The sequence below is a fragment of the Chiloscyllium plagiosum genome, unplaced genomic scaffold (genome assembly GCF_037043375.1).
Source record: "Chiloscyllium plagiosum isolate Xiang-an unplaced genomic scaffold, Cpla_swu_hap1 HiC_scaffold_13, whole genome shotgun sequence".
Lineage (NCBI taxonomy): Eukaryota > Metazoa > Chordata > Chondrichthyes > Orectolobiformes > Hemiscylliidae > Chiloscyllium > Chiloscyllium plagiosum.
This window is the reverse complement of record NW_028270151.1, coordinates 30,240,073-30,267,939: the sequence shown is the minus strand read 5'-3', so window position 1 is coordinate 30,267,939 and position 27,867 is coordinate 30,240,073. Positions and strand designations below refer to the sequence as shown.

Sequence of the window (27,867 nt, the reverse complement as noted above, 5' to 3'; positions counted from 1 at the left end):
GATTTGCTTGGATAGCACACAGTACAATACTATTCCCTGTAACAGTACCAAATCAATTTAAAATCAAACCAGCAGCACTGAAGAGCCCACAAACAGGTGGGTTTAATATTGTTGGCATGATTGCTGAAGACGATGGCCCAGGGGTGAGTGGGCTGAGGACAGAACGGGAGATTTGTGAAGCGGCTTCCATGAGCTGTTTCTAATTCCGTGGGGCGGGCGTGTACGTGAGTGAGTGGCAGCTGCCCTCGGGGGAGGCGGCTCTGAATCTCCCTCTCCCTGTTCGCTCAGTGATCTCGGAGTTGGGTGGTTTGCGCGGACCCGCAATATAAGGACTGGCTGTGAGTTTGCTCGGCAGATGCTGGTACCCAGCGGCTGTGGTACTGACCGCCGCTCACTCTCCACATTGCTCAGGGTAAGCTGCTGGGAATGAGAGGGAGGAGGGGGCTGACTGAAAGGGAGAAGAGTTATTGGGAGAAGCTCGGAGGAGAGAAAGGCGATATAACAATGATGTACACACGAAGCAAGTGATCTGAGGGGGAAAACAACCATATTTCACACAGCGAGTGAGGGCAGCATTGGCACTAGATAATAGGGTCGGACTGGATAATAGGGTCGGACTGGATAATAGGGCCGGACTGGATAATAGGGCCGGACTGGATAATAGGGTCGGACTGGATAATAGGGTCGGACTGGATAAAAGGGCCGGACTGGATAATAGGGCGGGGTTGGATAATAGGGCCGGACTGGATAATAGGGTCGGACTGTATAATAGGGCCGGACTGGATAATAGGGCCGGGTTGGATAATAGGGCCGGGTTGGATAATAGGGCCGGACTGGATAATAGGGCCGGACTGGATAATAGGGCCGGACTGGATAATAGGGCCGGACTGGATAATAGGGTCGGACTGGATATTAGGGCCGGGTTGGATATTAGGGGCGGGTTGGATAATAGGGCCGGACTGGATAATAGGGCCGGGCTGGATAATAGGACCGGGCTGGATAATAGGGCCGGGCTGGATAATAGGGCCGGGTTGGATAATAGGACCGGGCTGGATATTAGGACCGGGCTGGATAATAGGGCCGGACTGGATATTAGGGCCGAGTTAGATATTGGAGCCGAGTTGGATAACAGCACCAGACTGGATGGATAGTGGAGTCGGTGCAGTCACGATGGCCCGAATGGCCTCCTTCCACACTTGAATGATTCTGTGATAATGATAACAATAAGGAGCTTCGGGAACACAGCTCCTGTCCCGCCTGAAAGGTGCTCCGTTTGTGCAATGGGCTGTGTCCATTTTGAATACAGCCAGGATGCTGTTCCTGAAGGGAGCGAGCGTCAGTCTGTCTGGGGAGGTTCAGGGGAGAAACATTGGCCTGGACTGGAACACGGGGAGCTCTGCTTTGGACACACACATACATACATACATACATACACACACATACATACATACATACACACACACACACACACACACACACATGTTTAGACCGGGCGGGGAGACTGTTGCTCCTCTGAAGCGGCCACAGCAGCTTCCCGAGTGAAGAGAGCTGGGGTTGGTGCTTGGGATCAGCTCGCTGTATCGAGTTGAGTTGATTTGTACAGAGAAGGAGGAGGCCACGCTGTTCCCGAGGTGAGTGGAGTTCACTCCGGACCTGCTTTCAGTTTTCACAAGCAGCCCAAGTGAATGAAGTGCTTTTCACCGGAAGGACGTTTACCTTTCGGCAGAGACCTTCTGTGGGATAAGATGTGCAAAGCAACGTGTGAGGGAACTCCCTCAGTCCTTCAACGCATCACACCGGCCAGCTCTAAGAGTGGGATGCTCTCTGTGTGTGAAGGGCTCATTCCTTCACGCACACGTCTCTAATTACTGAGCTGATATTGAAAGGCAGGCACGGAGCAGCGAGACGATCCGAGTGGACTTTTCAGATCAGTTTTCTTGTTCCTAGTTCTCTTCGTGGAAGCCAATTTCCTTGCGAGAAGTTTGAATCTATGAAATATCACCAGTAAGTGCTGGAAACTCGCCTGAACAGAGAGTACTCAGTAAAAACAATGACTGCAGATGCTGGAATCCAGATTCTGGATCAGTGGTGTTGGAAGAGCACAGCAGTTCAGGCAGCATCCAAGGAGCTTTGAAATCGACGTTTCGGGCAAAAGCCCTTCATCAGGAATAAAGGCAGTGAGCCTGAAGCGTGGAGAGATAAGCTGGGGAAGGGTGGGGAGAGAGAATACTGCAAATATATTGTAACCTTGGAAGGGGAGAGAGGGCCGGTTATGTCAAAGAATTTTCCAAGAACTCTGAGAGGAAAGCCTGCTGAGGACAAACAGCCCTGTAAAGGAGAAATAACTGAAAACCATTCAATGATTTACCATCGATGAAACTTTAATGAATCACAATTTTAACAATTTACTTGCTTTAAGGTAGCCTGTGTCCTTACAGTGCATGCAGCTGTTTGAGAGCAGCTCCATATGTACATTGTAGCGTTTTGGTTTTTAGTGCTTCAGTGATGTATTTAGACAATGTGAAAGCCAACATCAGAGCTTGCAAGCTGGATCACAATACAGAGCGACTCCTTGGGTAGACCCAAATGGAGGATGATGTCTGTAAGCGAACAACTGACATTTCACCAGAACAAAATTTCAGGACAAACTAGTGCAACACAACATCAAGCCAATGGCTTCATCCACCCACTCAACACTGACTTCATACTGAGTATTTCTAATTGGTTCTGTTAATGGAAACTTGCTCTAATGTCATACAGGACAGACTGACTGTAAACCAGAGGAAGTATGTGGACTGCAGGTGTTGGAGATCAGAGTCGAAGAGTGTGGTGCTGGAAAAGCACAGTCAGTCAGGCAGCATCAGAGAAGCAGGAGAGTCATCGTTTGGGTAATCAGGCCTTCATTAGGAATGAGGCTTGTGGCCCAAGGGGTTTGAGAGATAAATGGGAGGGGAGGGGAGGGGAGTGGGGCTGGGGATGAAGGCAGATGGGAAAGTGATAGGTAGATGAAGGTGGGGGTGAAAGTGGACAGGAGTGAAGGAAGATGGACATGTAGGATAGTTCAAGAGTATGGTGCAGAGTTGGAAGGTTGGGAGTAGGATAAAGTATGGAGAGGGAATATGGGGAAACTGGTGAAAACCACATTGATCCTCTGTGGTTGCAGGGTCCCAAAGTGGAAGATGAGGCGTCCTTCCTCCAAGTGTGAGTTGGTAAGGGTTTGGTGATGGAGGAGGCCCAGGACCTGCATGTCCTTAGTGGAGTGGGAGGGGGAGTTGAAATGTTCAGCCACAGGGCAGTGGAGTTGGTTAGTGCAATGTCCCAGAGACGCTCTCTGAAACAATCCACAAGTTGGCGTCCTGTCTTTCCAATGTAGAGGAGACCATATTGGGTGCAATTGATGCAGTAGATGATGACATACGTGGAAGTACAGGTAAATTTCTGATGGATGTGGAAGGATCCTTTGGGGCCTTGGACAGAGGTGAGGGGGAGGTGCAGGTGCAGGTTTTGCACTTACTGTGGTGGCAGGGGAAGGTGGATTGGCAGGATTGGAGGGTGGGTTGGTGGGGTGCCTAACAGGGGAGTCATGGAGGGAATGGTCTCTCCGAGACATAGGTAGGGGTGGGGAGGGAAACATATCTCTGATCATGGGGTCTGTTTGTAAGTGCTGGAAATGGTGGAGGATGATGCAGTGTGTCTGGAGGTTACTGGAGTGGAAGGTGAGGACCAGGGAATTTTGCCCTTGTTGCGACTGGAGGGGTGGGATTCAAGGGCAGAGGTGCAGGAAGTGGAGGTGATGCACTTTAGGGCATTGTCGACCATGTAGGAGGGGAAATTGTGGCTTTTGAAGAAAGAGGCCATCTGGGATGTTCTACGGTGCAATTGGTCCTCCTGGGAGCAGATGTGGTGGAGATGGAGGAACTGGGAAGAAGGGATAGTGTTTTTACAGGAGGAGATGCCATCCAAGTGGCTGTGGGAGTCCATGTGTTTGTAATGGATGTCTGTGTTCAGTTGGTCAGCAGAAATGGAGATGGAGAGGTCCAGGAAGAGGAGACATGTGTCTGTGAGATGAACTTGAGGTCGGAATGGGAAGGGTTTGTGAAGTTGATGAATTGTTCAACCTCCTCAAAGGAGCACGAGGTTAGCACTGATACGGTCATTGATGTATCTCCTTCACATGCATTCATACCCACACACACACTCTCTCACATGAATTACACTCACATGCACACACTAACATGTGCACTCTCACTGTCTCTCCTGCATGCACACACACATAGGTCTATGGGGTGAATTTATATTTGCAGAATTATGTTCTATTTTCCTCAAAAAATACATATCCATGTAAGATTCTATCCCACATCAGAAATACAACCAGTCTGACTCAAGATTGGGACACACAGACTTTAACCGCTCATCTTTAATGCAACCCTATCTATGTTTCAGAGAGACATGATTCCCTTGTTAGGCCCCCCACCAACCCACCCGCCCATCCTGCCAATCCACTTTCCCCTGCCACCACAGGAAGTGCAAAACCTGTGCCTGCACCTCCCCTCTCACCTCTGTCCAAGGCCCCAAAGGATCCTTCCACATCCATCAGAAATTTACCTGAACTTCCACATATGTCACCTACTGCATCTGTTGCACTCCATGTGGTCTCCTCTACATTGGGAAGACAGGACGCCAACTTGTGGATTGTTTCAGAGAACATCTCTGGGACATTGCACTCACCAACCCCAACACCCTGTGGCTGAACACGTCAACTATTGTTAGAAAACCTGAAGGTATCTTCAGAATGTAACTTAAAAGAAGTTCTGGGATTTATGTATTGAAGAGCTGAAACCAGCAAACCCATTCTGAAAAATGAAAGACTTAACCTAAATTTGTTTGCTATATTATTTCAGCTGCATGACACTGTAATCCCTATGGTATAAATTCTATATTTTATGGTCTGGCCTCACAACCACCTGATGAAGGAGCAGTGCTCCAAAAGCTAGTGCTTCCAAATAAACCTGTTGGACTATAAACTGGCATCGTGTGATTTTTAATTTTGTCCACCCCAGTCCAACATTGGCTCCTCAAGTCAAGAATAATCAGGGATTACCTCTTGGTGTGGCTTGTTAAGTTAAAATTGTCTCTGATGGTGAAGCAAGCTTTTTTAAAAAGTATTCTTAGTGTCCCCTCTATGGAATTCCTAAAGCAATTGCTCTCCCAGAGTGAGATGGCTGGTGACAGTGGTTTCACCTGAGGGTCATCACACCTCAAGTGAGAACTGAGATGAGAAGGAGAGTCCTTCATGGTAATTTCAGCCAGAGTGAGAATTGAATCCATTCTTTTGGTATCACTCTATATTGCAATCCAGCCAACTGAGTGAACCGGCAACCCCTACAGAGAATTTGCAGACAAACTGTTGCCTCCATAAAATTAAGTGAACGGCCTGTGTTTTTGTGATTCAGTCAATTTGTGAGTATATTTGGTTCAGAAATTTCTTTTGTGTTTCAGATTCTTCTCAAGCTGCTACCATGTGGGGGCCATTCCTGTCGCTGTTGATCACTTCCATTTGTTTAACCAAAAGAGTTCAAGCTGTCCAATGGGGTAGATGTGAACATGTGGAAGTGCAAAAGAATTTTAGTCTTGATCAGGTTTGTCCTGTTAATTCTTTAATTGCCTGGCAATTCCATTTCATGTAGGAAGTAAAATTTGCAGATGCTAAAGGATCAATGAAACATATTTTGCCAAAGGGATTGGATGGTTCCGTGGATTTTCACACCATCTGTTCAACTTTGGCGACAGGGATCCAAAGCAAAATCAGTTTATGTTCTTACATCCCAACTCATATGGTTTCTCATTCAGCACAAACAGGGCTTATAATACATTAACATTAGTCCTCCAAAACAAATGTCTTTGAGCGTGGTCCCTTATTGAGAGTGGGAAATCACCACTGAACCCACCAATAATCAAAGCAGAAAATGTTGGAAATACTCAGCAGGTTAGGCAGCATCTGTGAAGAGGAACAGAGTTAACCTTTCAGTCATTGATGATCCTTCTGAAATTTCTGATGAAGGGTTAACACCGATCCAAAAAGTTATCTATTTGTCTCAACAAATACTTTCTGACAATCACATTAAATCTATATCTGTGGTGAGTTAGTTTCAGAAAGTGTTGTCACTAATATATTAATTCATTTCAACGTAATATATAATATCGGGTCAGTTACAGACTATAACAGTAGGGTAAATTTCTTGTTGTTTTGCTTTGGTAAATATCAATCAATTTGGATTAGAATTTAAGGATTTAGTTTAGAAACACCTTCCCAAACATTTGGAAATTAGTATTAATGTTAAGTGCTGTCTTGTGGGTTCCAGCAGCACACATTGTTTATTGCTGAAACTGTATTAAATGTTGGTTCGGTCACAGTTAGAATCGCATGTGCATTTCTGGAATCCACATTATAGGAGGGAGGTGATTGAACTCGAGAGAATGCAAAGACGATTTACCAGGATGTTAGAGTGTTTAGGTTATGAGGAGAAATCTGGTAGATTGGGCTTGTTTTCCTTGGAGCAGACAAGACTGAGGGGGGACATGATTGAGATTTATAAAATTATGAGGGTCACAGGTCGGGTAGGCAGGAAAGAAATTTATATTTGACTAAAGAATCAATGACCGTCAGGCACAGATTGAAGGTAACAGGCAAGAGGTTCAGAAGAGATGTGAGGAAACTCTTTTCACTCCAAAGGTATTGGGAATCTGGAACTCACTGCCTGCAAGTATGATAGGGACAGAAGCCCCCATAACATTTACAAAATATTTAGATGTGCCCTTGCAATGTCAAGACATACAAGGCAATAGGCTAAGTGTTGGAAAATGTGATTTGTAAAATTCTCTTGTGGGATGTGGGTGGAAGCTCGAAGGGCTGAATGGCCTATTCCTGCTCCTATTTCCTGCGTTTCCATGCAGGACTTGTTCCGAGGATGGTGGAACTGTCTAATGAAGAGAGTTTGGGGATACGGGGCCTGTTTTTGGAAGAGTATCAGAAAATAAGAGATGATCTTATTAAAACGTACAGAATACCTAAAGGGATAGTTGATAGTCTGGTAGATGTGGGCAAGAAATCTCTCCAAATCTGTGTATGCGCGTTGTGCATAGCAGTTTAGAACCAGAGGAAAGAAGTTTCAAATTAAGGGGGACCAAACTTAGGACCAAACTGAGGAGAATTATTTTTATCGCGAGGATTGTGAATCATAGGAATTATCTATCCAAGAAAGCTGAGAAAGCTCAGTCTTTGACAATGTTTACTAAATGATTGCTAAATATTTAAATGATCTTGGGTTGGTAGGGGAAAATATTTATTGAAGTGTTTGATCAACAGCTTTTGTCTTGATTGAGGAGCATGTTCAATGGGTTGAATGGCCAACTCCTGTTTCTAATTTATAAGATAATGTTTGAAATATACTTATTTTTAAAATAAAAGAATGAACTAAACCTCTTTTTTATCATTCTCTGCTGATTACAAAAACTTGCTGCTAATGCAAAGGCAGCTACCAATTTGCACCACTTCCAAGAATGCCTTCATATTCATTCAGAAGAGACATAGAGATCTATAGCACCGTAAAGGGCCCTTCAGCCCTTTGAGTCTCTGCCAGTCAAAAACAAATACTTAACTATTCTAATGACATGAAAGTGACAGTCCTTGACACCAAGGCCACATTGGACTGAGGACCCCGAGCAAGGAGCCTGAGCAAAACTGGAATTGTGGAGGCACAGTTTTGAAACAAACCCTTCAAACCAACTCGTCCATGCCAACCAGATATCCTAACTTAACCTACCAGTATTTGGCACATATCCCTCTAAACCTTCCTATTCATATACCCATCCAGATACCTTTTAAATGTAATTGTACCAGTCTCCACCACTTCCTCTGGTAGCAAATTCCATACATGTACCACCCCTTGTGTGAAAGATCTGCCCCTGAGGTCCCTTTTAAATCTTTCCCCCCTCATTTTAAACCTATGCCCTCCAGTTTTGGACTCCCCCATTCTTGGAAAAAGACCTTGTCTATTTACCCTATCCATGCCCCTCATGATTTTATAAACCTCGATAAGGTCACCCCTCAGTCTCTGATGATCCACGGGGCGGCACGGTGGCACAGTGGTTAGCACTGCTGCCTCACAGCGCCAGAGACTCGGGTTCAATTCCTGCCTCAGGCGGAGTTTGCACATTCTCCCTGTGTCTGCGTGGGTTTCCTCCGGGTGCTCCGGTTTCCTCCCATAGTCCAAAGATGTGCAGGTCAGGTGAATTGGCCATGCTAAATTGCCCGTAGTGTTAGGTAATGGGTAAATGTAGGGGAATGGGTGGGTGGCGCTTCGGCGGGTCGGTGTGGACTTGTTGGGCCGAAGGGCCTGTTTCCACACTGTAATGTAATCTAATGTAATCCAGAGAAAACAGCCCCAGTCTATTCAGCCTCTCGCTATAGCTCAAATCCTCCAGCATCCTGGCAACATCCGTGTAAACCTTTCTGAACCCTTTGATGTTTTACAACATCCTTCCTATAGCAGGGAGACCAGAATTGTATAGATTATTCCAGTAACGGGAATCAGGAGGAAAACTCTCCACTGGTTGGAGCCATACCTGGCGCACAGGAAGATGATTGGACACCAGTCATCCCAGCTCTAGGACATCTCTTGTTTAGAAATGTCTCTTTCTTTCACATTCTTTTATGTGCTGCTGTCTGTCTCTGGGTCCTCCTCTCTGCTGTTCTTACTGGGGTCCTGTTCTCTCAGCCTTTTATCATGTCAACCAAATAATATCTATTACCATTCCCGACCTGGCAACTGTTTCATTTATCTTTGATTTTTTTCGCAACTCTATACATAAAAATGTTGCATGATTTTAAAACGTGACAGCCGCCTATTAAATCCAACAACAGTTTATTTATAAAAACACCTGCGATGTTAGTAGATGTTCCGTAATCTCGATCTACCGTGTTCTCTACTGTTCCTATTTAAAGTAGTTCATGTAAAGGTGCCTCTGTCTCCCCCCTGGTGGCATTGGTGGCGTCGATATGGCGAGGTCCAGCGATGATTCATAGTGGTGATAGCGTCGGTGAAAGCGAGGTGATGCCGATGGGTCGCGACTTTCGTTCAAGCGGCGCTGCCAATGGACTCTGACCTGGTCACCCGACCCCTACTCCGTGACGGAGCACTTAACAAGAAGCACTGTAAAGTTAAACACTTTTCCTTTTTTTATTCATTTTTCTGCCTTTATGTTTTTGTGTATTTTTCTGTTTTAAGACAGTGGCAGAGAATGGTTGCACTCTACAAGACTTTCCACTATTTTATAATAACATAAACGTGGCAAGAAATAAATGAAATCAAGGTCTACTTGCATTTTTCTGCTCACGAAGCTTTGCAATTATCTCCCACGAAGAATTACAAGGAACACTAAGTGCATGTTTATTTTCTGAAAGGACTGGTAAATCTGAGGAATCTAGATTTGGTCACTGGTGCATGAAGAATCATGTTTACAGAACCATGCCATACACTACCACAAAAGTGTTTAACTTCATGGTGATCTTGTGAGGATATTTTTGACTTGTTGTGTTGCAAGTATTTATTTAATTCCCATCTACAGCATTTGGTCCCCCATTTATTATGCACATAATTAATAAGCTAACACAGTTGTTCTTATTTTGCAGTATATGGGAACATGGTATGAAATCGAACGATTTTATAATGTCACTGGAGATGTCAGATGTATTTCTGAAACAATATCCTCGTCCTACAATGGGATAGAAACTGTATATGAGCTTATCACTCTGATTACGTAAGTTCTATTATAAATGCTGTGTATGTGTGTGCAGGTTTGTGTGTGTTCTATTTGTGCACACGCGAGACATTAAAATGATTGTCATGGCCTCCTTATTAAAATTTAGCTACCATAATACTCCGAATAAAGGGACAGCAAAAGTTATTTTGGTACAGCAGAATAGGGCGTTACTGTAGCTTTCCAAATACACCAACTGATCACCATGAATTCCTTCATTGATTGGAGCAATGAAAATTTGGAACACTGCCAAGTGTAGCAATGGCTTAGGGGAGCATAAAACAGAACAAGTTTGAAAGGTTTGAATTGCCGAAAGATGGGAACGAAGTACATCATTTGCTTTTCCTATTTGAGGACTTAATTACAGAATTAAAAGTCTTTCAGGTGTTAAGGAGAAAGATTAAGAAGATGTAACAATATCTGTGACAACAAACTAGGTCTGTTCAGCACTGCAGCAGCTGCTGTTTCTGCTGCACCAGCCTGATCTTCCTATCTCAGGTGCAGATAAGTTGGCATTTATTAACTGGCCTGTACTTCACTGTAGCCACCATGCCATAGTTTCCATGCTGTAGACCTCTATGACTCTGAGAAAATTGCTTTGAGTCATGTGAAGCATCACTGGATACTGATCCCAGTAACTGATAGTCCCACGAAGTAATCCCTGATATCCGTTTGACCAACGGTGCTGACTGCTTTCATTGAATGTAGAAATGAGCATCACAACATTGGTCCAAAGGACCAAATGGCCAACCAGTTAGTTAAACATTTTCCTGCCTCCAATGATGGTAAGCAGTTACATAAGTAAGCTCTTACTCAGGAAGTAAACTGTCTTTAATTACATAAAATTATAACAGGGAAGGAAGTTGGCTGGCCAATCCAATATGTGACGGTGTTTATCCACCACACATACAGCCATCTTAATCCCATTTGTTTCTATTTCTTTCAGCTATCTATCTCAACTGTTGGTCAAAGGTAATACGCGTCTAGATACTCTGTGCAGTTCCCACCCATACATCAGCCTGACTGACAGGCAGAATATCTTTCATATGAAAGATGTCATAGGGGTCTTGATTGTGGAGAAGGTAGGGTTATGTTGGATCCAATAGCAGCCCTGGAGTATCAGCAAGGGCCCTCTGGTGGATGCAGGCCCAAGGGAGCAGATGGTGCTTCAGGGTCTCTGGAAATGATATGGAAAACAGATAGATCATGGGACACTCCTGCTGGCCTGCGAGCAATATTGCCAAGGCACCTGCCATATGAACTGAGCAAGCCTTGCATCTTTTAATTTGCAGAGTTACTTGTGGCCTTGGAAACCCAGCTACCTGTGGTTAAAAAGAACGTGAGTTTAAATGAAGGTTGCAGCCTCATTAAAAGACTTACATGATTCGGATGTTACATTTGGAAATCAAGACAGTTACCAACCAGTGAATGCTTCAAATGCAGTGTGATGTTGCAAACCTGATGTTAAAATGCACATAGAATTAGGCATGGGCCAAAGGAAAATAATTTTAGAATAAATGAGTTTGCTGCAAGCCAGTTGACTAGAATGTTACACTACCTATACCATAAGGTGTTTGGCAGAGGATGTTGGGTGAGTGTTGACAGCCTACACTTTCACTACACTGGTGAAAAAGTTCGAAGGTCGAGGGATATCTGCTTTTAGGAATACCCTATACTTTGCTAGGGTGTTTGATCTTTGCCTAAAAAAGCCCTGACATATACATGTCTAGTATCCATTTAGTTTTTACAAGTAGATTTTGCCCCTTCCACCAAGAGGCAACAATCTCACATTGAGCTTGTTTGTGACCAGGGAGGCTGGGATAGTGTTATTGAGTCATAAACCATTCTCCTCCCTGCAATGTTTCATATTTGTTTTCTATTCTAGCCTCTGAAATGACTCCAGTTCATTTGTTTTTGAGAGTTCAGCCCATGGATTCCACACCTTAGACATGAACGTAGGACATAAGAGCAAGAGTAGACGATTTGCCCGTTTGATCCTGCTTCACTGTTCAATACAATCATGTCTGATTTGGTTGTAGTCTCAGCTCCACTCTCCTTTTTGGATGCTGTAATCCATGTCTCCCTAGTTTATCAGAAACCTTGTTATAGAATCAAAGCTTGACTCTTCCTGATAGGTTTAAATGCCATTGGAGCTGCCTTTGGAGACTTCTTCCTTGCCTGTCACAATCCAAATTGTGGAGTGGGATGGGTTTCCCAGCAGAGTTCCCTCATGCTCACCTTGCATCTTTGGACGGCCATGTGAAAGATCGCACCATACAATAGAAAGTAATGTAAGGGACCTGGGCTCCTTGAAAGGAGAAAAAGAGGTTTGTAGTGGCCAGCTCTGCTTCTGTGCTAGACCCAGACCCAGCAGCTGAAGACCTCAGTCTGTATTGAGACCTAAAGTAGAATTATATGTTCTGGTATTCAGGAGACTCCTCACTTTTCTACCACTTGTGGTCTTGTTGTGATGTCTTCACTGCAGCACTTCTCACATTTCCTCAGATGGTGTGATTTGCCTCATATGAAATGAACCCAGGCAAATAAGCTGGATTTACACATGGAAATTCACAGAAGTTATAAATGGAATCAGGCCATCAGTTTAACCCAGTCACCTTGATGTTCATTCACCCTTCTTGTGAGAAAATGGTTCTTATCATTTTTACCCACTCACTTCTCATCTCTCTTCAACATTTTTTTGATCTGTCAAATATAATCTTGAGTATTCACTTAACCTTACACCTGGAATTAATTCCACTGCCACACAATAAAGTGTGTCAAAGATTCAATGTTTTTCATTGGACATTTCATGGCTTATCTTGGAATCTTCCTCATTGCTGTTGACCATCAACACTTGAAGTGGTCTGCCTCCATTTACCCTGTTCCAAACTTTCCTAAATTTAATGGTGTCTTGCATATTTCCCTGTGAACTGTATTGCTCTTAGGATAGCCCCAATGTATCAAACCTTTCTTTATTTCTGTATTGCCATATATCTGGGAACATCATAATTAACCCTATCAAAGAGTACTGATATCCTTCCTATCATCAAACCCAATACCATGTTGTGGTTTGTGGGAATAAGTTTTTTTCAATTTAGACTTTAGCTTTAATAATTAAGGCATCCTGAGATAAAAGCTAGAAGTTTATTTGTTAGAAAGTCAGCATGGTCTTATCAGCCCAGAGGGCTGCTCTTTCATGAGAGAGAGGCAGCTGGTGCTTAATTTAACCTGAAGGTCATCATACCTCAGATGGGAGCAAGGTTCCAAACTCAAAATCATCACAATGACCTCAGCTAGTACAGAAATTCAACCTACCCTGTTGGCATCATACTGCAATGCATAAAATCTATTCAGCTAACTGACATGTTTAACAATCTATATTGTTCCCTTTGATGTTCTGTGAACCTATATTTTCCAGTCCCGATCCTCCTCTGCAGCATTTATGTATTACTTAATTCCCTATTTGCATCAACTCAAACCTAGGATCATTGAATTTTATTTCCCACATTTTAACCCATTAACCTCTGTCGAGCAATATCCCTTAGCTATCCGTCTTCGTGTCTTTTTCTCAAAACAAGGCTTTATTTAAGTTGCTCATACATACAGTGAACAGAAGTTGATCTCAAACTGAACCCTCAGGAATGCAAGTATTATTATTGAATATTATTAAAAGACTGGGTAGACTTGAGGGGCTGAACGGAATACTTCCTTTGCTATTTCAGATGTTCTTTTCCTGGCTGATCATCCCTATTGGATTTCCTGCTAGCAACTTCTTACAATTGACTCTTTATATGGATGCATGGTAATTTCACACATACTTAAACATTCCAAAGAGTTTCTATACCACAGATGCTAAACTAGCTGGCTTGTAATTATCTAGATCAACTCTGACTCTCTTTTTATAACATGGATTTAGCATTGGTCACTTTCCAGTCCAGTGGCACACACCTACCTTCAATACAGTTCTGAAATTTCACCTTCTAAGGCTTTACCCAAGTTTTGCTGGATCAACTAGATGTATCCCAGCAGACTTTAATGGTTCATTGCCCCTTCCCTAAAAATGTCTTTGGTTAGAATATTACTCTGTTCCCAGATATTTCAGATTTCACTTCCTGTGCAACATCTTTTTGTTCAGCAAAAGCATATTGACTATTGTGTTCCACTTTTTAATTATCTACAAAGCGATGATCCTCACATCTCCACGTGCTCCCTCACTTTTAATTATTTCTTGCTAATATATGGTATTTGTAAAATATCATTATATCATTTTTGATATTTCTAAACCCACTTAACATCTTACTTTCTTATATTATCTTTATTATTTTCAGATTTATATTTACAGCCATTATTGTCCCTAACCTTCAATTTATATTGTTTTCTGATCTCTATTCATCTACGTCATTTGAAAGCTACAAGCAGTCTCCTTTTCTTTTAATGGAGTATATTTAATCTGTATCTTCTGGAAAAAATTATAAATCTGTTATTGCTCAGTGGTCCTGTGCGCAAACCTCTCGATTTTCCACAAACTTGTCGAATTTAATATCGTGCTCTAGTGCATTTTCACTTGTTTTTCACATTTTAATTAAACCGTGATCACTGTTCACATTTTGGTTGCTCTATTTAACTCATCCATCTGATTTCTCTCTTCAATTGTTATTGCCTTCAATCAAATACCAAATATCCTCTGTTTAGATCACTAAGTGGATACTTAAAAAGTCCCAGAAAAGAATTATTTTCCTTCTTGTCTCTCAAATCTGGCAGCAAATTTCCTCCCCATAATATGGATAGACCCCTTTTAATCCTTAGTCTCCAACCATATTAAATTGGTATCCTGTCAGTGATAACATCAAGCCTTTCTGGTGTATGTTGTGGTTGATGTGAAGGGGTAGATTGGAGATCCATCCCACTGGAAATCAGCGGTGAACAAGTGAGTCAGTCCTATCACTACCACCTCTTTACCTCAGATGAATTCATGTCAAAGTGGAAGGACAGATTTGTCTTTAGATATACAAAGCTTTTCTGTTGTTTGCAGGAAGGGTAATGAGGTGACTGAACACACTGCAGAATTAATTCCACCTGACGAGACAGCCAAAGATCAAGCAAAACTTACCTACAAACTTGGTAAGTTTTTTTTTATTTATCTTTCGTGGGATTTGGGCAACATTTATTGACCACCTCTAATTGCTTTATTTGGTACTGAACGGCCTTCTTGATCTAGTCATGAAGTATAGATAGATCCACTGTGCTGTTGGAAAGGGAGTTCCAGGGTTTTGACATAGTAACAGTGAAGGAATTGTGACATTGTTCCAAAATGGGATGGTGTGTGGCTTGAAGCTGAACTTGCAGATAATAGTATTCCCATTATCTATTGCCCGTGTCCTTCCAATTGGTAGAAGTTTTGAGTTTGGAGAGCTTTTGATTAATTGGAGGCGGAAGGTTTCGGGAGGGAACGTATGTTGGCTTACAAAGCCAAAGGAAATGACAGCACTAGCAAGCAATAATTTTTATAATGGTACTCAAAGTGGAATAGGAAAGGGCAGAGCAAATAAGATCAAAGGAGAAAAAATGGTATAATAGCAAATTAATGGCTCTTTATTTAAATGAATACTGTATTCATAAAAATAAATGAATTAACAGCACAGTAGGGGTTGATGAGTATGACTTTATAGCATTTTTAAATTTATGGTTATAAAGAGGATGCTTTGTTAGTAAAGCTGAAATAAGTATGATTGCAAGAAATGACCTTGCATTGGATAATGTAACATCAATACGGGTGGTGATAGAAGATAACAAGAGGAGGAAGATATTGGTGGGAATAGTTTATAGGCCCTCTGATAGTGATTGCTAGGACATAGAACAGCACTGAAACAGGCCCTTCAGCCCACCATGTCTGTGCTGACCAAGATGCCATTCTAAAGTAATCCCACCTGCCTGTACATGGTCCATACCTCTCCATCTCCTGCCTGTTCATTTGTCTACCAAATGTCTCTTAAATGTTCCTATCATTAATATAGGACAGTGAATATATCAGAATATAAGAGGATGTTAAAAAAAGGCAGTGCATAGATCCAGGGTGACTTTAATCTTTGTGTATATTGGGAAAATCTAATTGGCAATGGTAGCCACTGGGAATAATAAATACGCTGTTTTTGGAACAGTGTCCCAGAACATTGTGTAGTGGATCCAACAGGGAATCATGGATCTCAGAATAGAAGGTCCCCTCAGGAACAGTAACGACAACATGGTAGATTTTAGCATCCAGTTTCAGGTGATAAACCTGGGTCAGAATCAACTGTGCTAAATTTAAATAAGGATAATTACATAGACATGAGGGGAGAGTTGGTTAAAGTGGACTGGCAAGAATTCAGCAGAAAAGAAGGCCGAGGAACAATGGCAGACATTTCAGGAAATCATTCAGATTTGTAGTAAAGATATTTTCCAGTCAGGAAGTAGGATTCAAGTAAAAGTTTAAATTAACTCTACTAAACAGGGATGTTAAGGATAGTAGAAAAGTGGAAGTAAAAAGTTGCAATGTTGCAAAGACAGGAGTATTCTGCAAGTTTTAAAAGCCAAAAATGATAACCAAAAAGAAAAAAAAGGGGGGAAATAAACTATGAAGGCAAACTAGCAAGTAAAAAAAAAGGACCATTAAAGATTATTTTTATATATGAAAAAGAAGAGGTCCATCAGAGAACAAAGCTGAGAAATAACAATGGGACTCAGAAATGGCAGAATAAATATTTCTGTCAGTTTTAACAATGGAAGACACTAATAGCATTCCAAAAATACTAAATACTCAAGCAAACAAATGTCAAACGGGCAGGAAATAAGCACAAAACAATCATGAGAGACGATGTACTAGGAAAAACAATGGCAAATAAATTAACTAGGAGGAAACTTAAAGGGGAAACAGTAGATATAATATATTTGGATTTCCATAAAGGCATTTGATAAGATACTGCACATATTTAATCATATAAGAGCCTTGAGAGCAGAATATTATCATGGATAGAGGATTAATTAACTAATAGAAGTCAGAGTATTGAGATAAAAGAGGCATGCTCAGGATGAAAACTCAGAAATGAGTGGAGTGCTACATGATCATGCCACAATTATTAATAATATGTATTGATGACTTGGATGAAAGAAGTAAATGAACTATTGTCAAATTTGCAGGTAACACATTAATTTGTGTACTATAAATAGTGAGGATGATACAAGGATATATAGACAGGTATAGACTGGTCAAGTGAGTGGACAGAAACTTGATGGATGGAATATAAATTATGGAGGTATGACGTTATGCACTTTTGCAGGAAGACAAGAAAAACTGAATATTATTTAAATGGGGAAAGGCTGCAGAGAGTTATAATAGAGAAGGATTTCAGAGTGCTGATGCATGTATCACACAAAGCTAGGATCCAATTTCAACAGTAATAGGAAATGCAAATGAAACATTGGCTTTTATTTCAAAGGGAATGGAAGATAAAAGTAGGGAGGTCTTGCTAAGGCTATATAAGGTAAGAGTCACCTGAGCCATGAGTTAATTGGCACAAGGTCAGTAAGATGTAAAAACATACATGCATGGCTCAAAAATTGGCATCAGAGAAATATGATCAAATTCATAAGACATTGACACCAGTACTGGGAAGGAGGGAGCTGTTCCTATGGGACAGGCTCAACCTGATTCATGTTTGGATAAGAATTGTGGTGAATCACAAAATTAGGCCTGTAAACAATATAATTGGAGGGAAGGGTTCTGGTTCAGTTGCATGGTATTCCAGACTTAATAATTGAATTTAAATTCCACCAGTTACAATGGTGGGATTTGAACTTTTCTTCAAGAGAATCGATCTACACCACTGACATGACCATGTCCCCACTGCCTCATCCTTTGCAGAATATTGAAGCTTTTCACTTTCAATAAATAGGATCATTGACTGGAGAAACAAAATTTTGTTTGCACAGAGGGTTTCATTCTCTAGAGGTGATAACTTTTATTTGGAAAAGCATTTTTGCATTTAAAAAGCATTTAACAAGATAGCATGTAGGAGGCTGGTTAACAAAATTGAGGCTCATGAAATCAAAGGGTCAATATCCAGTTGGATAAAAAAATTGTTGTCTCACCATAGTCTTACTGGACCATAGAGGCTGCTCTCTCATTAGAGAGAAGTGACTTTGTGGTGACTTAACCTGAGGGCCACCAGACCTCAGGCAAGGGAAGAGGTCGAGAAGGAGAGCCCTTCATGGTAACCTCAAAAAATTGGCTTAGGGATTTAAGCAGCAAGTTGTGATGACTGGGTATTTTTCAGGCAGGAAGACCAGATAGTGGCATTTCCCATCAGCTCGTGTTAATACCCCCACTCTCTGTTGTTGTGAAGAAATGCCTTGGATCTTGGAATGGAGGAAATTTTAAAATTGGCTAATGTTATGAAATATGAAGGAGTGTCAAAAATGAAAATGATACAAATTACCTGCAATGGAATATAGATAGGCTAACAGAATAGGTGGACAAGTTGCAAATGAAATTTAGTACAGAGAAGTGTGAGGTGATATATTTTGGCAGAGGGAGGAGGGAGAGACATTATAGACTTAATAGCAGAGTTCTAAAGAGTTTACAGGGGCAGGGGTGCTGTGGGTTCAAGTCTATTATCTTTGAAGGTGTCAGGATATATTCAGGAAATGGATGACAAAGCTTACAATTTAGAGAGGACATGAGTATGAAGGAGATTTACCCTCAATAGTCCCAGATATGGGGGAATTTAGTTACAAAGTTATGTCGGAAAATTTCTTGTTGTTGTCATTGGACAATGGAAATTGTGGGAAAATTTAAGACCATAAGACATAGGAGCGGAAGTAAGGCCATTCGGCCCATCAAGTCCACTCCGCCATTCAATCATGGCCAATGGGCATTTCAACTCCACTTACCCGCATTCTCCCCGTAGCCCTTAATTCCTTGTGACATCAAGAATTTATCAATTTCTGCCTTGAAGACATTTAGCGCCCCAGCCTCCACTGCACTCTGTGGCAATGAATTCCACAGGCCCACCACTCTCTGGCTGAAGAAATGTATCCGCATTTCTGTTCTGAATTTACCCCCTCTAATTCTAAGGCTGTGTCCACGGGTCCTAGTCTCCTCGCCTAGCGGAAACAATTTCCTAGCGTCCACCCTCTCCAAGCCATGTATTATCTTGTAAGTTTCTATTAGATCTCCCCTTAATCTTCTAAACTCCAATGAATACAATCCCAGGATCCTCAGCCGTTCCTCATATGTTAGACCTACCATTCCAGGGATCATCCGTGTGAATCTCCGCTGGACATGCTCCAGTGCCAGTATGTCCTTCCTGAGGTGTGGGGACCAAAACTGGACACAGTACTCCAAATGGGGCCTAACCAGAGCTTTATAAAGTCTCAGCAGCACAACAGTGCTTTTATATTCCAACCCTCTTGAGATAATTGACAACATTGCATTCGCTTTATTAATCACGACTCAACCTGCATGTTTACCTTTAGAGAATCCTCAACTAGCACTCCCAGATCCCTCTGTACTTTGGCTTTACGAATTTTCTCACCGTTTAGAAAGTAGTCCATGCTTGTATTCTTTTTTCCAAAGTGCAAGACCTCGCATTTGCTCACATTGAATTCCATCAGCCATTTCCTGGACCACTCTTCCAAACTGTCTAGATCTTTCTGCAGCCTCCCCACTTCCTCAGTACTACCTGCCCGTCCACCTAACTTTGTATCATTGGCAAACTTCGCTAGAATGCCCCCAGTCCCTTCATCCAGATCATTAATATATAATGCGAACAGCTGCAGCCCCAACACTGAACCCTGCGGGACACCGCTTGTCACCGGCTGCCATTCCGAAAAAGAACCTTTTATCCCAACTCTCTGCCTTCTGTCAGACAACCAATCCTCAATCCATACCATTAGCTCACCTCAAACACCATGGGCCCTCACCTTGCTCAGCAGCCTCCCGTGTGGAACCTTATCAAAGGCTTTTTGGAAGTCTAGGTAGACCACATCCACTGGGTTTCCCCGGTCTAACCTACTTGTCACCTCTTCAAAGAACTCCAACAGGTTTGTCAGGCACAATCTCCCCTTACTAAATCCATGTTGACTTGTTCTAATCCGACCCTGCTCTTCCAAGAATTTAGAAACCTCATCCTTAATGATGGATTCTAGAATTGTACCAACAACCGAGGTTAGGCTAATTGGCCTATAATTTTCCATCTTTTGCCTTAATCCTTTCTTGAACAAGGGGGTTACAACAGCGATCTTCCAATCATCAGGACTTTCCCTGACTCCAGTGACTTTTGAAAGATCTCAACCAACGTCTCCGCTATTTCCTCAGCCACCTCCCTCAGAACTCTAGGATGTAACCCATCAGGGCCAGGAGATTTATCAATTTTAAGACCTTTTAGCTTTTCTAGCACTTTCTCTTTTGTAATGGCAACCATACTCAACTCGGCCCCCTGACTCCCTTTAATTTTTGGGATATTACTCATGTCTTCCACTGTGAAGACTGATGCAAAGTACTTATTAAGTTCTCCTGCTATTTCCTTATCTCCCATCACTAGGCTTCCAGCATCAGTTTGAAGTGGCCCAATGTCTACTCTTGCCTGTCCTTTGTTTCTTATGTATTGAAAGAAACTTTTACTATCATTTCTAATATTACTGGCTAGCCTACCTTCATATTTGATCCTCTCCTTCCTTATTTCTCTCTTTGTTATCCTCTGTTTGTTTTTGTAGCCTTCCCAATCTTCTGATTTCCCAGTGCTCTTGGCCACTTTATAGGATCTCTCTTTTTCTTTGATAGATTTCCTGACTTCCTTTGTCAGCCATGGATGTCTAATCCCTCCCCGGATAATCTTTCTCTTCTTGGGGATGAACCTCTGTACAGTGTCCTCAATTTTACCCACAAACTCCTGCCATTTTTGCTCTACTATCTTCCCTGCTAGGCTCTGCTTCCAGTCTATTTTGTTCAGTTCCTCTCTCATGCCCTCATAATTACCTTTATTTAACTGTAACACCATTACATCTGATGTTGCCTTCTCTCTTTCAAACTGCAGACTGAACTCTACCATATTATGATCGCTGCTTCCTAAGTGTTCCCTTACTTTAAGATTTTTTTATAAAGTCTGGTTCATTACATAGCACTAGGTCCAGAATAGCCTACTCCCTTGTGGGCTCCATGACAAGCTGTTCCAAAAAGCCATCCTGTAAGCATTCCATGAATTCCCTTTCTTTGGATCCACTGGCAGCATTATTTACCCAGTCAACCTGCATATTGAAGTCTCCCATGGTCACTGTGAACTTGCCTTTCTGACATGCCTTCTCTATTTCCCGGTACATGTTGCGCCCCTGGTCCTGACCACTGTTAAGAGGTCTGTACATAACTCCCACTATGGTTTTTTTTGCCTTTGTGGTTCCTCAATTCCACCCACACAGACTCCACATCATCCGACGCTATTTTTTAGAAGTATATAAGATTATGACAAACTAAAATTAAGTAGTCAATGATACACTGTTTCTAGGTGACACAGATGGGCACCTGATCAAGCGATGCAAGGAAACATAAGAAAAATTTCTGTATGCAGTGAATTGTACAGACCTGGAATTCACCATTTATGAAGGTGGTGGAAATAGGAATAATCGATAATTTCAAAAAGGAAATTGGATTGGCATTTGAAGGAAATAAATTTGTAAAGGTACAGGAATTGAATCAAGACCCAGGATTGACTGGATTGCTCAGGAGTAATCAGCATGGACTCAAAGTTCTAAGTAGCCTCTTCCTGTATTATTAGAGTCTTTATGACTTCATAATCTTTTCTTCCAATGATTCACCTTGGGGACACCTTACTCTATTAAAGCTGATGGACAAATACAACTTGTTGTTTGCTTATTGTGAGAGATTTTAATTTCATTGGTAAATTGCAAACTTCCATTTTGTTCTACTTTGGAAGTCAATGCAAAGTTTGTGGCTTGTGATTAATGTTTATTTTCTTAACTCAACAGATGAACAAATGGGGCATGAGCCTATGGATGGTATGTATTAAAAAGTACAATTCCTTGATTAATAAACAAACAAAGTCCGATCCTATTTGGGAATGGAATACAATATTCAGTGCTTTGACCTCTGATTACATTTTTCTAGTAACTCCTGTTAATTGTTTTTCATTACATTGGCAGTGACTAAAATTTTGTTCATTTTTGAGTTTGGCATCATCATTTGTTGAGGATTAAGCTCGCAAATAATTTCCACCAAAATTTCCAAACATACAAATTGGTGCTGGACTTTTACTGAAAAATAAATTTCCTGAATAAAACTCTGCTGCCAGCTAATAACTAACATGAGATATTTACCGTAGCATTTCCAGTGGTGGAATATAGTTCGTGTAACAACAACCATTAACGATGAATACAAGTATAGTGTGCAGGATCACTGACATCATGAATTGGAGCAGTGTATAAACCAGAGGCATATGAGAGAAAACATTTTTTAATACTTTAATGTGTGTGCAAAACAAATCATGAGACTCTCGTCATTTAATAATACAGGTTTAGAATATTGCTGAAAATGGATACATTTTAAAAACATTTTAAGGTGCAATAGTCAGAACATTCACATGCAAATCAATATGAAAGAGAACACCATTGAATGCTTTGTAAAAAGAGAGTGTTGATTGGTGCATTTAATGGCAATGTCTACTTGTCAACCAGTTAGCACTGTCTTCTCAAACAGAATGCAATGTTACTCCCACTCATACTTGTCTTTTGTGGAAATCCAGTAAATCTAAGACAGAAAGCTTTGACAAAATATCTCCTTTTAGAGCAATGCTCAGATTCTTGAACCTTAAATTAGAAACCTCCAAGAGCTGACTCACTGACTTATTTACATATTTTGACTCTAATTGACTTATTTTGCCTCTGACTGATTGGTTTGTGACATTGGGTAGAGATTTTTTTTGACATTGTGACATTATTGGTGTAAATCTGTGCTCACCAGATGGAATAGAATGGAGAAAATAGAATAGAATCCCCACCGTGTGGAAACAGGCCAATCATCCCAACAAACTCACAATAACCATCTGATGAGCATGCCACCCAGACCAATCCCCCGACCTTATTCCTTTAAATCTGCATTTCCCATGGCTAACGGACCTAACCTTCTCATCTGTGAACACTATGGACAATTTAGCACAGCCAATCCACTTAACATGCACCTCTTTGCAATATGGGAAGAAATTGGAGCATCAGCAGAAACCCATGCAGACACAGGGAGAACATGCAAACTCCACATAGAGAGGCTAGAATCAAACGAGCTGATGCTGTGAGGCAGCAGTGCTCACTACTGAACCACAGTGCCATCCATGGTTGTTGCAAACAATAAGTGTAAACTCAGATAGGGCTTTAACATTGTGGCTGTGAGTCTTTAATTAGAATGCTGTGGCAACTCTACTTCCCACTGGGAGGGTAGAATGACTTTTGTGTTGGGTGGTATGTTCTTGCCAGTTGAGCAGGCTTCATTTGCTGGTTTTGAACATAATTTCAGCATCAACAGGCAAATTGTTGTTATCTCTGCAAACTAGCTATTTGTGTACACAGTAATAAGAATTAAGTTTGGAACACTGACAAACTGTGTTAATTGTCCCATCTGACAACTTGAACAGAGTTTTTTGAAAAGTTGACTAAGTATATTGATGTGGGTAGTGTAGTTAATGTGGTCTACATAGATCTCATTAAGGCCTTTGCCAAAATGCCATGTGGAAGGCTGGTCCAAAAGTTAAGAGCCCATGGGATCTCAGACAATTTGGCAAACTGGATCCAAAATTGGCTTGCAGACAGGAAGCAAAGAGGTGATGGTGAAGGGTTTTATTTTTGTGATAGGAAGCCTTTGACCAGTGATAATGCCACAGTGAATGTTGTTGGGACCTTTGCTGTTTGTTACGTATGTTATTGACTTGGATGTGCAAGTAGAAATTTGAATGACAGAAGTTGGTGGTGTTGTTGATTGTGAGGAGGATGGTCTCAGGCTCCAGTCTGATATTGATCACGTGGTAATCAGCAGAGCAATGGACAGACGAAGCTTAATTCTAATAAGTGTAAGATAATGCATTTTGAGAGACGTAATAAAGGAAGTTATACATAATATGTGGTCGGTCCCAAGGGAGTAATGGATAACAAAGGGATGTTGGTCATAGAGTCATAGAGATGTACAGCATGGAAACAGACCCTTCGATCCAACCTGTCCATGCCAACCAGATATCCCAACCCAATCTAGTCCCACCTGCCAGCACCAGACCCATATCCCTCCAACCCTTCCTATTTATATACCCATCCAAATGCCTCTTAAATGTTGCAATTGTACCAGCCTCCACCACTTCCTCTGGCAGCTCATTCCATACAAGTACCACCCTCTGCATGAAAAAGTTGCCCCTTAGGTCTCTTTTAAATCTTTCCCCTCTCACCCTAAACCTATGCCCTCTAATTCGGACTCCCCGATCCCATTCTATTTATTTATCCGATCAATGCCCCTCATAATTTTGTAAGCCCCTATAAGGTCACCCCTCAGCCTCCAACGCTCCGGGGAAAACAGCCCCAGCCTGTTCAGCCTCTCCCTGTAGCTCAGATCCTCCAACCCTGGCAACATCCTTGTAAATCTTTTCTGAACCCTTTCAAGTTTCACAGCATCTTTCCGATAGGAAGGAGACCAGAATTGCACACAATATTCCAACAGTGGCCTAACCAATGTCCTATACAGCTGCAACATGACCTTCCAACTCTGTACTCAATACTCTGACCAATAAAGGAAAGCATACAAGTCATATATCCCTGAAGGTGTCAGCAAAGGTGACAGAGTGATGAAAAAGGCATATGGGATGACTGCCTTCATTAGCTTGGGTGCATAATATAGGAGCAAAGAATATTTGTTATAATTTTATAAAACATTGGGTAATCCCTAAATGGAATACAGTGTGCAGTACTGCTCACTACACTATTGGAAGAATGTGAACTGCATTGGACAGGGTGCAGAGGAGATTCACCTGGATGTTGCCTAGGAAAGAAAATCTTGGGTTATGAGGAGAGAGTGAGATGGGCAAATGGAGCAGAGGAGGCAGATTGAAGAATACAAAATTATGAGAGGTATAGACAGAATAGATCATGAGAATCTTCTTCATAGCAGATGTGTCTAAGATCAGAGGACATGAGTTTATGGTGAGGAGGAGGTGATTTAGAGGGGATCTGAAGATCTCCTGGGATGGCATTCAGCATAAGTTCTGTCAGACCCAAGTTGTCAATGCTAGCTTACCTGGTGGGAGGGTTGCGGGAGTGGCCACTTCTCCCAATTCAGGGTTTTCTAGTTTTTCATAACAGTAGCAGTCACAGGATGGTTTGAGTATCAGAAGGGCTGAAAGCTTCAGTATGTGATTCATGCCTAACCTTCTCTAAAATCTCTCCCTGGATGTTGTTCCCTCTGGCCTGTCAGAATCTGTGTTTGAATTTCCTTTTTCACCAGACACTTCATGGGATGTTACTGGATTGCAACAATTAATTAGTTAAGTGTCGTTTCGGTTAACTTTTCCAATAGTCAAGCTACTCTAAATTCTGCTCTCTTCTGTTCATGTTCCAAGTGTAGGGTTTAAATAAATTGTGTTTTGCTTAAAGCCGGGTGCTTTGACCAGCTGCATCAGACCGGGAACACCCACTTCACATCTGCCTTTGAAATAAGAAAACGCTAGGGTCTAGGCTACCTTCTTCAATTATTTGGAGGGGGTCATCCCTGGTCCAAAACAGATTGAAAGCTCTTGTTGGCATCTTACGATAATTTCAGTTGGTGTTTAGGGTTGTTGGATTCAAAGGTAGTGAGTAGTAGGTGTTAGTGTCTTGTGCTCCTGGTGTTGGATTCGGTAGGTTTAAACAGGGCTTGGTTAGTAATGGCTCTTTCAGTCACTAAGAGTTTCCTGGAGGTGTAAGAAGTGACTTTGAGGGGTTTAAAAAAAATTAGCATTGCAAACATGTTGGAATTGGCAGATAAAGGGGTTACCTTTGTCTATCAGAAAAGGTGGGGTAATTACAGCCATAGCTCGGCATTGAAATTTACCAAAAATGCTATCAGACTTTTTGGAAATGGTTTGAATTCAATTGCAGCTCAAACATGAAAAAGAACTGAAACAGTTTGAATGACAATTAAAAGCTCAGAAAAGAGGAAAGGAAAGAGTAGTCCTGGCAGAACGCACAGAAAAGGAGAGGAAGGCTTGAGCAAAAGAAAGGGAAAAAGAGAAAGAAGAAAAGCAAAAAGAGAGAGAGTTGGGAATTAGACAGGAAAGTCAACTTCAAAAGATGAAGGTTTAGGTAGAAGGTAAGTTTAGTGAGGAGGATAGTGATGATGAGCAAACCCATGAGCCAAAGGCCTGGTGGGGACGTGTTTAAATATATCCAAGTATTCCCTGCATTTGATGTGAAGGATGTTGAAGTCTTTTTCATTTCATTTGCAAAAATGACTATAGAATGAAGTGGCCAGTGACCATTTGGGTTTTGTTGATCCAGACCAAGCTGGTGGGTACAGCTAAAGGACCTATCGAGAGTGCATGAGGAGCAAAAGAAATCAATTTTAAATGCATATCAGCTTGTGCCAGAAGTCTACAGACAACAAAGAGCCAGATCTTCTGCAGCAAAGATGTTATGAAACTTCCAATTTGGGGGGGGGGGGGGAGGGGGGGTGATCTTATAGTGGTTTATAAAACCGTGAGGAGCAGGGATAGGCTAAATAGAATCATAGAATCTCTATAGTGTGGAAACAGGCCATTTGGCCCAACACCCACCCTCCAAAGAAAAAACCTCTCAGAACCATTCCCCAACTCAATTGCTCTGCATTTCTCCTAACTAATACAACTAATCTCCACATCCCTGAACACTATGAGCAATTTAGCATGGCCAATTCACTTAACCTGCAATCTTTGGATTATTGGACGAAACTGGAGCACGCGGAGGAAATTCACACAGACACGGGTAGAATATGCAAACTCCACACAGACAGTCATCTGAGGCTGAAATTGAATTGGTCCAGCAGTCTGACAGGAGTGAAATGCTCCTCAAACAGCTAGTGGAAATATTTATTACATGACTGTTGGAAATGCTGTGTTTCAGTTTGTCTAAATTTCTTTTCCAAAACTGCAATTAATTTGATTAACTGGTGAGCCAACAAAAAGAAACTAGCTGCTTGTTTTCTCAAAGATTAACATTCAGTACTCTTTTTCTTTTATTACAGATGACGTTGTTTTTCATTACTGGGTGTTAGACACTGACTATACAAGTTACTCTCTGGTATTCTCCTGTGTATCTTTCCTTGGCATAATGCACACCCCTTATGCCTGGATTTTTTCAAGAGAACGACAGCTGTCAGCAAATACCACACAGTACCTGCATGGTGTTCTGGAAAAATATAAGATTAAAACTGATGATTTTGTGAAAATTAATCAAGAAGGTTGCTTATAAGAGATTATCTGAATGCATATATAACATTTTAATGTCCATCAAAATACACTTATTTTTTAGTTTACTCCATTGTAATTTATACTAGAGGTAGCATAACTGAAATTATATAATATCTGCTGCAGTTGCTATGATGGACTATGAATTGAGTTATCTTCAATAAAGTGCAGGAGTTTGAAGAAATACCCCCAATTGTCAATATCTATGCCCTCTGAAATTCAAATCAATGGTGAAATCTTGACTAGTCCATCACTAGATGAAGATATGTTCCATTTAAAATTAGAGACAATTGGAATCAGACATCATGCTACCAACATTTGGTCTAAGTACAGCGACTGACTAATTAGTGCTAATGCCTTTAATGGCACTCTTGGTTTGATCTCCTAATTATTTCTTTGCTGTTCTTACATTATTCAATCAATCATGTGAAATTCTTAGAACTTAGATTAGTTTGGCATTGACACAGATATTTGGCTTTGTGCACGACAAGAGTATCAGAAATCTGGTAAATTAAGTCCTTTTTTCAGCAATAAAAGTTAAAAATTAAAATAG

The 27,867-nt window shown here is 41.5% G+C and overlaps 1 protein-coding gene across 1 annotated transcript; it reads left to right on the top strand.

Annotated features, from left to right (window-relative positions):
- Nucleotides 1–265: 265 nt before the first annotated feature.
- LOC122556082 (apolipoprotein D-like) lies at nt 266–27,867 on the top strand. Its single transcript, XM_043702514.2, has 6 exons — nt 266–412; nt 5,500–5,639; nt 9,692–9,819; nt 14,852–14,940; nt 21,838–21,867; nt 27,092–27,867. Exons 2-6 carry the CDS (start codon nt 5,520–5,522, stop codon nt 27,316–27,318), a joined length of 594 nt encoding a protein of 197 aa, XP_043558449.1. The 5' UTR covers nt 266–412; nt 5,500–5,519; the 3' UTR covers nt 27,319–27,867.

Bases quoted from the DNA above. Each gene is read 5' to 3' on its own strand.
- LOC122556082 (XM_043702514.2), top strand. From the start codon at position 5,520: ATGTGGGGGCCATTCCTGTCGCTGTTGATCACTTCCATTTGTTTAACC. The intron at 5,640-9,691 runs GTTTGTCCTGTT...CTTATTTTGCAG, and splicing joins AGAATTTTAGTCTTGATCAG to TATATGGGAACATGGTATGA. The intron at 14,941-21,837 runs GTAAGTTTTTTT...TTAACTCAACAG, and splicing joins AAAACTTACCTACAAACTTG to ATGAACAAATGGGGCATGAG.